Source organism: Anneissia japonica, unplaced genomic scaffold (genome assembly GCF_011630105.1).
Source record: "Anneissia japonica isolate Jap-2015-1 unplaced genomic scaffold, ASM1163010v1 scaffold11969_len152608_cov178, whole genome shotgun sequence".
Taxonomy (NCBI): Eukaryota; Metazoa; Echinodermata; class Crinoidea; order Comatulida; family Comatulidae; genus Anneissia; species Anneissia japonica.
In genome coordinates, this window is record NW_022711386.1 from 9,011 (window position 1) to 22,771 (window position 13,761).

The 13,761-nt window shown below is 36.8% G+C and overlaps 1 protein-coding gene across 1 annotated transcript in view; it reads left to right on the plus strand.

Annotated features, from left to right (window-relative positions):
• Positions 1-2,169, plus strand: part of LOC117107451 (sodium-dependent phosphate transporter 2-like) — a gene marked incomplete at its 5' end in the record, with an annotated part of 9,556 nt that extends 7,387 nt beyond the window's left edge. Inside the window, one exon of the mRNA XM_033249152.1 lies at positions 386-2,169. Within this exon, the coding sequence (XP_033105043.1) occupies positions 386-623 (238 nt within the window). The remainder of the gene's footprint in view (positions 1-385) is intronic.
• Positions 2,170-13,761: the final 11,592 nt, after the last annotated feature.

The window sequence follows — 13,761 nt, forward strand, 5'->3', positions numbered from 1 at the left end:
AACAATATATGTATAATAGACTATCTTGTTTCTCAATCTTTTCTAATGTACAGTAATAATAATTCCCCTGTATTTTGACCATCAAAATGGCTGGACATTTGACCCTCTACTAGTTTTTGATCCAGCAAATTTGTGTTCTAAGTCTACATCTCATCGTCTTTTTCATTTAGTTATGTATCTAAGGAACACACATGGATGACATCATGCTCTCTCTCTCTCTCTCTCTCTCTCTATCTTCCTAAATGGCTTTACGCCTAACGTGGTATTTGGCTATGCTCCAGATATTATTATTATTACTATACAATGTAGAAAATAAACATATAAAATATTGCATTCTATACATTATTATTATCAACAATTGTAATTTACACTTTTTTATTTGTAGTGCCTTTACTATAGAACTCGGATCAGCATTGACAGTTTTAACAGCATCTAATCTTGGAATTCCAATAAGCACAACACATTGTAAGGTGGGATCTGTGGTGGCACTCGGTCTATATCGATCCATATCTACGGTAGACTGGCGGTTGTTCCGAAACATTGCCATATCATGGTTCCTCACTGTACCGGCATGTATAGGATTCAGTGCAGCTGCCATGAAGCTACTAATCTTCACTGTTTAAAGCTTGGTTTTCATACAATCGCTACACACTATGATTGCCGACACCTTTTCTGATGCTGATTGGTTGGTTGAATTGGGGAGCCTTCTCATCTACGCAGTACGATTGCACTGAAAACTGGGCCCCGCCCCATCAACAGATAGGTCAACCACCCTTGACGTTCGACCTGCGTTTGCATATTACAGTATGATTTCCAGTAAGCATCACTAGCTAACGGAATACGGCGGTAGGCCTAGTAGGAATGATTTGTGCCTTTGTGAGTGAAGAATATTTGTACTGAATCGATGCTGAATATGAAGTATATGCCTACCTAGGCCAGGGCCTATACCGATAGCATTCTGCTAGCGTCTTCAGTGGAGATTTGATAGGGTGTGCCTGGCTAGCTACTGTAGGCCTAGCCTGGTTTAGGCCTACTTCTTTCTGCTATCTAATACCCATTTCACACAAGCAGAAAATATTACAACTTTTAACAATTATTAACAAGTTGTAACAAGTTTGATATTCCGAGATTTTTGGTTCGTTTCACACATGCACTTTCAAACCATGGTCTGTTTTGTTCCGAGATAACTCAGGGGACCCCTGTGAAATCTCGGAAAGTTTTACAAGGATTTGCTTTCATACTCATCCAAACCTGGTTACAACTTGTTACAAGTTGTTAATATTTGCAAAATAGCATCAGTGTGAAATGGGTACTAGACGAATCCCAGGCTACTGTAGACAGGCGTACGGAACCCAAACCTGCCTGAAATTGATCGATTTCGGCCTAGCTAAGCTAGACTCGGATAAGGAGGAGTCTCTGTAATGTCATCCTTTTCAGCAATTCCCCCTCCCATGAAAAAATCAAAGAAGAGAAAGACAAATCCAGATGAGGAGCTAATTGATAAATCCATGCAAATACGCTCGTCTACAAATAGTAAGGGCCCTGAAGACCATTTCGGTTTGTATGTGGCCGCTTAACTCAAGAGAATCGGTGATCGAAAAAAAAAATTAATCAAATTAAATTGAAAATACAAGCAATACTTTGTGAATCTGAAGAATGAGATTCTAAGAAATCAACAAATATGACTGCTTCATATTCTTGGTTCTTGCTACAGTATTTGCATAGATTTGATTTTTTTATTGCGTACTATATTATAAAATGTTAATTACTATGAATGAAAAATTCTACGGTAATTTTTATTTAATGTTGTTGCTATTTCTAAATTAGACTTCTGTGAATGCTGTGATTAATACCGTATCACTGAATCATACAGGCTCTACATAATTTTATGTTTGCTTGAAAATCAACATTTTTAACAGAAACATATTCAGGATTCAGATCTAATGAAAATTGGATGGATCAGGACTGCACACAGAATTTTTATTGGGTGGGTGCAAATTCCTAGAGAGTGGACCAGAACAGCTCCTGGGCATGAGGAAACTTCACCATTTACCAAATTTTCAATTTTTGAACCAGGTTTTGCCGATCTCTTCTTATCTCTATTAATTACTGCTTCAGGGAATTTTGTAACAAGATTAATAGTGAAGCTCATTAGTTGTGAATAGTCCATAAGACTAGCACAATTAAATCAAAAACCATGTTGTAACTTCTAACATGTCATTGATTTTTAAAATTCAAAAGCATATCTATTATGATTTTTATCTGAAATTATAGCTAAGGTAATAAAAATCAGAGCTCAAGCATTTTTGGATAATTTGAGGTCTTTATTTAATCGATTTTTGCTATTTATTTAAAGTATTGACACTACTGAATCTAATGGAAATCAGATAGAATACAATAGCAGATTATATGAATAACAATGCATTATATTTAAAGTTCTGGCTAATTATAAAAATATTCATTTAATTTTAAAGTATTATATACTAGAGTACAGTATTTAATGAAAACTGGATGGAGTGCAATGGCAGATTATGAATAACAATGCATTTTATATTCAGAATTTATACTATTTATAAAAATATTATTTTGATGGAATGTATCAATAAAGTATAGTGTTTTTGCACATTATTGGTGTTAAATGTTTACTTGTACTTGAAGAAAGGACATACAGTCATACAAAACAAAATAGGATGTGTGGAACATAGACAAAAGCAAAGACACTAAACTCTATACCATGACTTTTAAAAAAATCATACAGGATTGAGATAGTAGATATTTTGACATGTATTTGAAAGGTTTTTGAAAGCGGTTGTTTACCTTCATGTACTCATCTTTTAGGCTGTTGTAGATTGCCTCGCATACTTCAGGAATTAACCTGCTGAGAGACTGCTTCGAAACCCTATGTTGATAGGCCAAGCTTGTGTAAGATTCTCCTGAAATAAATATTAATGTTATACAGTGACAAGCAAGCAGCAACTACGTCTGTCGCCTAGATTAGCCTAAAGTAAAGGTTTGGCCATGTTACTATTTCATAATAAAAGTCAAAGTACAAATTATGATTAATACTAATACCAGTAGCCAGGAACCACAATGTTACACTTAAAACGGTGATGTGCTGGGATTACTTCCCGCAAGTTGGTATCCTTCTTGCTAATAGTAGGTCCCACAAGTTCCAACAAATGGTCAAATAGTATGTAATCCATTCTTATATAATTCTCAAACCAATTCTCAAACCCCTTCCTATCTTCCGATCTTAACTCTCTCATTAGTGTCTCGCATGCTCCTAATTCATTTCTTCTCAAGCCAAGGCTTAATCCACATCCTCTTTTCTTTTTTATTTTCTTCCTTCTCTCTCTCTTCCACTTTAACATAATCCCAGCAATTAGACACACAGCAGCCACCTCCTCCTGTTCCTCCATCTTTCTACTATTTGATCAACTTTGATGTAAAAAATTTGATAGTATGGACGTTTAAAATTAAGAAACACCTTTTGACCAATAAGCAAACACTAAAAGTCACACCAACCAATCGGATTTGATAATTACATTTCATCCAAGTACATCACATTATTTGACAAAGCTTAAAGCCCTATTCAGACTATCACATTTTATTTGACAAAAAACTGTTGTATGTCGATGTAAAGTAATGGTCTGCCTATATAATATGGTCATGATCACATCACATATTTACAGTAGGCATGTCAAATTTGCTAATCTGGACTGGGCTTTAGATTGGGTCATTTCCTCTCATATCTGTCATTACACCTTTAAAATATTTTTTAAACCATATTTATAGAGGTTGACCCTTCCAGCATATCCCAGAAGGTCAGTTGATTTTCAGGGACCCACGTAAATAATATATGTCATATGTGACTTAGTTGGTGTGCGCCTTCATCTCGATTGATGGTTTTTCGACCTCATCTTCGTATCCAAATGGCCTCCCTGATGCATCTTTCTGATTCATTGCGGTTTTGACTAATTAAGTTCTTCCTCTGTTGGGTTATCCTTTCAGTTTCTTTCCTATTAAGTCACATATATGACCCTGTAATTAGACAGAATATGCCCTCTAGAGGTCAGTCTGTTTAGTTACAGGTCTTCATTCTTCTGAAGAATCTGCTCGTGTAAAGAACAGACTGTCAAGGTAGTTTTCACCATTCAAGTTTTCAATTTTTTGGTTTTGGGAAAAAGAAAACAAAATTATACCTTATTACTACAAACCAGATGAACGTTAACAATCAAAATAATATGATGCATAATAAGCGAAGTCTCATTACGAGGCTTAGGGAGTGGAGATGTTTTTAACAAAATCATGAAACTTTTGGTATATCATGTGTAAAAATATGGTTTTTGAGGAAAAACCACTGGTTGGTAGTTCTATGATTATATTTTTTTTACTTCAAACCTTCAAGAAATAATAAAATGTCTTTTAGTCGTGAGAAAAATATCCTGTGATGTTACAGCATTTGAACCCAGGACCCTGGGATTGGAAGGCAAGCATTAAGCTACATTTCCACTACTATTACACCTCACTACCTAGTGTTAGTTTGAAATAGGCTAAGAGGTGTGGCGCGTCTCTTGTACTATTGCACACACTTGGGGACTAACTCAAAATACGAGAGGACTCGGTTATCATTTCCAACATTACGAACAAGTTTATTGGGTTCCAACATACCCTGAGTAACAATGTAACATCAGAACGAGCACTCATCACATCGTCGTCCATCTTTCCGTCTCCAAGGAACTCGCCCTGGAGAGGGCGCTACCCACACATAAATAAACAGTGCAAAGCATTGCTCGCACGGACGTATCGTCACATTACCCCCCGCCCTCCAAAGCGAGTTCCACCGAGCTGAAAGACAGTTACACTAGAAGTATGCATCCAAATGCTAATAAAACATCAAACTTGTAAATCCAATCAAATGTCAAATTCACGTAAGTATCATAAAAACTGATAAGAAGTGGTATAGTGACTTCAAGTGCAGTACCAAAACCTTGGTGGGAGTGCATGCACTGGCCTATGCAAATAACACTCACTACCTGGGGCAGTTTGTGCAGGGGACACATAGTCATCATGGGGTAGCTAATCCCAAACAACCATGCACCCGACTACACAAACAATAGAAAGTTTGTGAGCTTATTAGATTTTTTTTTTTTTTTTTTTTTTTTACCATGAAAAATTTGAAAAACACTGAAAAGGTAAATATACCTCATTTAACATGTGTACAACCATGAATACAAAAAGTCAGAAGTATTATGCGAGTTTACCATGTAACTTCATACAAATGTACAGAGACTCTTTTGTATAACATGAGCAAAACATTTCTGGTCCTTATGGTTACTCAAATAGTAACATCATACAAAGAACTAATCACTGCGTACCAAATTTATACGCATAGATAGGCTACATACAGTGAGAAATTAAAACTGTTCTAGAAATACTTTTTCTTAGTGAACAATAGCATGTATAAACAAACATGTTAGCATAAATGTATAACTAAACTTTATGTCCAATATCAGAACAACAGCTGCATTCATTTAACTATTCCACTAACCTAGAATTTCATGCTCCAACCCATACTGTATATGTGCAGTTAAATGCACATTCTAATAAAAATTAGGTCCTATACCTAAAAGCAGTATAACAGGTGTCAATATAACACACATTGCCATATCACTTAATTAAAACCTCATCATTCACTGTTCAATAAAACAAATAATAATGAAGAATCAAGAAACAGAATACTACTCTCAGTACATTTAAAATAATATCCCAAGCATTCAGTGTTTGTTATTGCTACATGCATTCTGAGGAAAATATGCTTTGACAATGTGAAAAAAAAATTTTTGAAAATGTAACGGTATGTGCAAATAGCAAATACCCCTAAGTTGTCATAGGCACCGCAAACACATATCAACCTGTTATTTCATTTTAATATATATTTGTATGTCTTCTTTTTATGTTATGCTATTTTACTATTGATTTTGTTTTTGTATTGTTTGCTATTGTTTGTTTTTTTTTGTTTTTTGTTTTTGTTTTTTTTTTTTAACTTCTTTACAGGCACAACCTCTGTCATTTTTCCTTTGCGCGGTGGTTTATACACAGGTACCGCATGTGGGTCATCCACAAGTCTCTGGCATGCTGGATTTAAATCATTAAATGCGACCCAGGAATTATATTTGGATGGAAAGGAAAGCCATTCAACTCGATAATGCCATTGACCCTGGAAATATTTCTTATAGAGTATTTTCTCTATTTCAAACATGGGTGATTCAGATGTGTCTCCATTACCATCATGCTTAATTGGGGCAGGACCATCAGACAGTTGTTGTGTTGTATCACTTTGTAGCTCTGTTGTCAATTGTGCGTCCCTTGTCGTTGTATCATTTGTGTGTGTTACTCCAACAGTCTGTGTGACATCAGTGTCTTTCAGTTGCCCAGATTGTATATTACAATGCACAACATGCTTTAAACGGTTAACATGTACTTGCTGCTGATACAAAGTGTTGTCATCCACATGTCAAAGGCAAACATGTACATTAGACAGTTTCTCAACCACATAAAAGGGTCCTTGCCATGGTTTGGCAAATTTCTTAGTTTGTCCAGATTTTAAGACTGGAGTGTGCACACTGTGTCACCAACATGAAAAGTGTTATTCTGAACTTTTGCTGCTGTCTGTTTGACCATCGCTGCTTTACGGTCTTGTAGTGTCAATTCTGCAGCTCTTCGTGCAGCATCTAACTGTGGTAACAAATCCGCTATGTACTGTTGTGCAGATTTAGGAATATCCTCAAGAGCAGGAAGCTGATGCTCGAATGGTGTCCGCAAGTACCTTCCATATACAAGAAATGCAGGGGTGTATTCAGTGCTATCTAAACACAGTGATGTATTATGGACAAATTGTCTAAAAGGCAGGTATTTGTCCCATTCATTGTGAAAATCCTCCAGTTGCTTTGACAATGATGCTAAAATGAAAGACATGCACTGTTCAGTTTGTCCGTTACATTGGGGGTGGTAGGAGGTTGTTTGGGTCTTCTTTGTATCCATGAGCTGACATGTCGCCTGCACTATCTTAGTCAAATAATTTGATCCCCTATCAGAGTGTAAATAGCGTGGGGTGCCATGACGACACACAATGTTATGCAAGAAGGCTGTTGCAACAGTCACTGCTTTAATATTTGCCACTGGGATAAGTTCTACATACTGTATTTTGAAAAGAAATCCACAAAGACAAGAACATACTTGTTTCCTGTGCCAATACATTCTGGAAGAGGTCCTAGAATATCAGTACCAATCCTCTCAAATGGCATAGAAGAGACAGGCATAGGTGTAATATGTGCACGCACTGTGTGTGGAGGATTCTTTCTCATATTACATGGATGGCATGACTTAACCCAGTTTACAGTGTCTTTGTACATATCAGAACAGTAAAATTTTTTACGAGTCTTATCTATAGTGTGTGCAATGCCCATGTGTCCTCCAGAGAGAGGCGAGTCATGTGTCACAGTTAAGACTGCTGGTACCAGTGATGATGGCACTGCCAATTGTATATGACTTCTCATGTCCTTATGTGCTTTGCCAGGCTGAATCCATACATGGTACAAAATGCCGTCATGAAGAAAGTAATCATTCTTCAATTTAAGAACTTTGGCAGCCTCTCTGGGATCTACTGGAAGTGTACTATCGTCAAAATAGGCAATAATTTGCTGGCATTATGTATCTTGGCGTTGTTCAGATCTGATGTTGTTTGGTGCAAATAGATTCTGTGTTGATATTACAATGCTGTTAGCACCGTCAATCCATGCTGCTGGATTGGTGCTGCGACGCTTCGTCTTTTACCGAGCTACCGTCAACTTGGACACCTGACCTGTTTTCCCAAGAGGCTTGTCAGGAAAATCAAAATCGATTAGTAGAAAATCACCATCATCCATTACATCAGGCTGTGTTACCGCCGATTTGTACTCGCGTCGACTGACACCGTCAGCATTTTGGTGAACCTTGCCAGGACGGTATTCAATGGTGAATGTATACGCCTGTAATAATGTTATCCAACGTGCAAATTTGCCACTGGGATCTTTTAGTGAGAACAGCCACTTGAAGGATGAGTATCGTAAATAACAATCTAGTTTGCGTACAGCAATTACCAAGGCTAAACATTTTTTCTCTGTAATTTCATAGTTACGCTCTGCTGCATTTAGAGACCGACCCGTATAGCAAATAACATGTTCCACACCATCGTTATAGTCTGGGTAGGCTAACAGTGGAGGTGATGTGAGGGCAGACTTGAGTTTCTGGAATGCTATCTTACACTCTGGGGACCACTTGAACAATGACCGCTTCTTAGTCAAGCCGTATAGAGGAGCTGCTATGGCAGAATAAGACTTGACAAATTTTTGGTAATAGCCGGAGAGTCCGAGGAATGCATGTAGGTCCTTCAACGTCTTTGGCTGTGGATACTCTTTGACTGCATTCACTTTAGCTGGGTCGGGCGATATTCCATCCTGGCTAACTATATGTCCCAAATATTTTAGCTTACGTTTTGCAAATTGGCATTTACAGTATCTGGACGTAATTTAAGCCCTGCTGTTACCAAACGACGCAAAAAATCCTCAATGTGCTGTAGTGTGTCTCAAAATTGTGAGAAAAAATACAGAACGTCATCCATATAGACCAAGCAGTGCTTCCATGTCAACCCATGAAGTACCGCTTCCCATAACACATTGGAATGTGGTGGGGCTGCTTCTTAAACCTATTGGTAGGCGGCGAAATTCAAATAAGCCTAAGTGACAGTGAAAGGCTGTATATTGGCTGGATGCAGGGTCCAGAGATGCCTGACAAAAGCTACTTTGCAAATCCAATGTAGTAAAGTACACAGGTTTTGAACTCTCTATGCTGTCTAACGCCTCTTCTGTAGATGGGATAGGTGTCGCCTCCAGTTCAATTAAATTATTAATTGCCCTAAAATCGACCACAAATCGGTATCCCTTATTATATCCTTTGAAGACCAACAAATATGGGTGCTGCCCATGGAGAAATGGAAGGCTGAATAATCTCCTGTTTTTCCATGTCTCGTATCATAGTTTCTAACACTGCTTTTTGTTTTCGTCCTACCCTATATGCCCGTTTCCTAATAGGTTTGTGCTTAGGATCAATGTGTATTTGGTGGTGCAACACATCACACTTGCCAAGTTTGTTATCGGGTCCTACAAATGCATCCTGATACTTATCTATTAGTGTCAGTAACTGTTTCTGCTGTGCATGTGTTAAGTCTGTGTCGGACAGGTTCACTTTGTGTGCAACATTTAATGGTGTGTCCGTTGGTGGTATACTGTGTGTATGCATGCCCTCTGTGGTGTCAGAAAGTACATTAACCCCTATAGCATGTGGACAGGCGGTGTTCACAGGAACAGTTACACCCTCTGATACATTTGATATAATCTGACTCACTGGTACCTTACATTTACCCTTATTATTACAGACACTATTGTTAATACACTCCATTGTTTGGCTCATTGACTCAGTTAGTACCTTGTCATTAGTTCCAACACTATAACTTATACATTATAACTGACATTGTCAGAATTCATCGCATATGCATTTGAAACTACAGTATGTTATTACTTATACCTCTTGTTATTTGTGTCCTATATTTACATGAACATAATCATAGCACAACACAACTTCAGTTCGCCATGTTACTTTCTTTATTTTCCCTTGCTCAATCCTCACATGTCATAGAGGGCGGTAAACAGAATATTGTAAAGATGAGGTGTGGTATTATTGCCTAACACCTCTATGTACGTTAACATTATCACACATTTCATTTAAATTAGCCTTAACTCCATTTTGGAATGTATTAGTAACCTCTGAACTAGTTACAATCTCATCTGGCAATATATGCACCGTTGTATTACCTGACAAACATGTAAATTTACCCAATGTGGCACCTTTTTGTATACAAATTGGTTCACTACTGAAATTGGCACACGCAAATTGAATTTAAGCCACGTTTATTTGTAGACATTGACTTTGTGGTAACCAAACCCAGTGAAGACAATGGAGAACTGGAAGTGACACCAATCACCTAGTTTGGGAGAGCTGATCCCTTTAATCTTACAATCATGGCAACCTGGGTGTGAGGGTCCACTGTCAAGTTATCAGTGGCAGTAAACTGTCTAACCGGATCCAAGGAGAGTTCCCTTGGACCCATTATCTTATAATAGCATTATTAACTCTCAAAAAATCATTGCCCAAAATAAATGATGGGGTAACATGGGATGCCAAATACATTTTACAGGTTGTAGTTTTACCATTGATTTTAACTGTCATGAATATCATACCAGTTATTTTTGTATGTTCATTTGTTGCTCTGCACATGCACTCTCTGTCTGATGCAAGAACCTGTAATTTCTGGAGGTCTGGATACTTATTAATCATAGCAGGATTCATTACACTAATGTCCGCTCCCGAATCCACCAAAGCAAACACTTGTGTATTACCAATTTGCATTTTTGTATAATTTCCAAGCAAGTCTTCAAACAACACATTATGCGATAAAACATTACATGTATTGGTACTTGAACATGTAGAATTCAACTTGTCCATATTATTATTACATGCAACACCTTTGTTATGGTGAAAAGAGTCTTTCCAGTCCATGTTATTATTAGTAACCGTGATAGGCCCAACCCCGGTTTCCTTATGAGTCTGAAGTATAGTAGCGAAAGTTAGTGGGTTGGGCCCCGGACATTTCCCTGATCGGGCTCATATTTGCAACGTTATTGACGACGTGACGTAGACTGATAACACTGACTCGACAACCGACGACATTCTCGTTTATAGTGGCCATACTCACCACATTTATAACACTGCACCTCCCGTCTATCCTGTCGTGTTGATGCATAATGTTCATGCCGTTGACTTGGTTGTAGAAATGGACACTGGGGGGCCAAATGTTGGGCAGTGCCACAAAGTTGACAAGCATATGGAGTTGCTTCAGATCGAACATTACGTCGAGTAAAATTGGGGCATATTTACGCTTCATGTCCAGTTTGTTGACATAGTTGACACATATGCTCAGCTGTAACCTGCCGGACTGCATAAGTAATTGTGTCAGTCTCTGTTACATTTAAAGAGCCCAAAGCTTTAACAAGGTGTTTTGCCAGTAAGTCAATATTATTATTAGCTGTACTCGCCTGAGTATCGCTTGTAGTACTTGGGCGTGTTCCTGCCACGTCAGTCACATCAACCCCTTGAGCTGCCTCTTCAGTTAACGCTACATTTATTGCATCCTCCAATGTAGTAGGCTGTGACCGGAGCACTTGTTTTTGAAAATCCGTCCGCAGGCCTTGAATAAAGTGATGCATGATTTGATTAGCAGGGATTGCTAACTTATAACAAAGTTTGTTGATATCCTCAGCGCACTGTATTACCGACTGTGTGGGCTCTTGTAGTTTTGAGGCCAATTGCTGCCTCAAATGAAATAACTGGGACAGTTTAAGTTGATATTTATTAACTAATTGTACCTTTAGCAAGTCATAGGTGTTCATTTCCTCCAAATTCAGCGTATGTACAGTAACCACTGTGCAGCACCATCTTGTATAAGGTTCTTTAGTCCACACAATTTCTTTTCTTCAGTCCACAATGCGAAAGCAGCATAACGCTCGAAGCTGTCCACCCATTCCAGCGAATTCGATCCAACTCGGCCATAGTCAACTCGGCCACAATTTAACTCGGCACAATTATTATTATTGATGTTATTGGGTGTCATTGTTGTTATTATTATTGTTGTTTTTATTACCGTAAGTTTTAATATCAATTATTAGTCTTAGAGCATTAATATGTATTGTTTAGATTTTTGCTGATTTTATGTTACCATATAAATAATAAAAAATTCTCGATTTTTTAAATTCATATTATTATTATATATTACTGTAGTCTTACCCCGGTATTCTTAAAACGAACTTTATTCGTAGTTCGAGCTAAAACTTAAAAATGACCTCATTTCGTATTCTTAAAACGAACTTCGACTAGCACTGCGACTAAATGACGCGAACCTCGACTAAAATGACACCTCCGCAGGCCGATTTTTTTAGTCAGCCTAGGGTCAGGATAAATCGCCGACATGAAATATTTACCCCACTAAAAACATGTTTTTTGTAACTCACGATAAAGTAAAACGAAGAAAAACGATTGTATGCGCAGGTTTGATATATCTTCGGTGTGTTAAACAAGAGACATCAAGTTCAGCTTCTAAAAGGAGAAATTACACATTTCTTCCAGCCACATGTGATAGTTCCTGATTTGCAGGAAATCCCCTCGCGCTGCAGTCACGTAGCTTCGCCATAACAACAACAAAGATGGCGCCGCCCTCGCTCGGCTCAACTATAACAGTTCTCCAAAGAAAGCAAATTCTCTATCGTAATATGTTAACAACTAATATAGTTATTATTATAGAAAATTAATTAAGCGAATGATGATCTATTATGAATTATGAGGAAATACGTTTTTGAACCACAGACGGCAGCTTAATATTCATCCGCATTACCGGATCTCTAAAATTTCGTCTGCTATTAAAATTAGCTCTTATCATTGGTTAGTTTGATAGTTGTTGCTTGCCAGTCGTTTTCAGTTGAACTAAAACTAGGACTTGATTTAGTCGTAGTTAAAACTTCAACTACGTTGTTTGTGAATACAAATTGAGGTTAAAGTTGAAACTAGCACTAAATTAAGTTCTAGTTCGAAGTTCGACTAAATTTTGTTTTAAGAATGCGGGCGTTAGTATTATTATTTTAATAATAGTAATTTTAAAAATATTGTTATTGGTGTTTTATTGGTATTTTTCTCATATTATTATTATTAGTATTGTTGTTGTTGCTGTTGTAACCTTTATTATCGATATTATTATTAAGTATAGGCCTAGTATTATAAGTATCATTATTATTATTATTATTACTAATTAGTATTACTATTATTATAAAAATAATCATTATCTTTAATTTATTATTGCTGTTAATAATGCTATTATCACCTTCAATGTTATTATCACTAATTAGTATTATTAAAATAGATATTTAAATATAGTTATTATTACATATTATTACTATTAGTATTGTTAAAATAAATATTACTATTAATATTGTTGTCACTGGTGCTTCACGTCATTGGATGCATCAAACATAGCCCCCAATGGTCGAACAAATATGAAGGACTGAAGTCTGTCACTCAACAATACCAATTGTTCCTATTGTGGATAATTGATACTAGTAATGTTATAAAAGCAGTTTGGCCTATGTTTTGAAAAAGATCTATGTAATGAAAAGGTGGTAATACAATAAAATTAGAAATTATTTTCTGAGAATTGGCATGTTGAAATCACACCGAAAGATATATTAAAAAAAGCTCATCGCATAATCAATATCAATATTAATAATAGCTGAGATGCACATTTCAGAATTAATAATCGTTTTTAGTATATCTTACTGAATATTTATTGTCTACAAAATAAAATATGAATTACATGCATCTTTAGAAATACAATTTCTACAATATTATTCTTGTTTTTATGTAGATAAATTCTTTCTATTTTCATTTTCATCAATGGCGTTTGTAAACGTGCACGGACGTCATCGTCGAATCCCAGGACTTCCGACGGTAAAGCTGGCCTGCCTGCCTAGGTCCGTCCCAGGCCAACCAATAATAATTAACAAAATGTATTTTTTTAAATATAGGCCTATGGCGCATCCTGTACATGCACTTCAACTT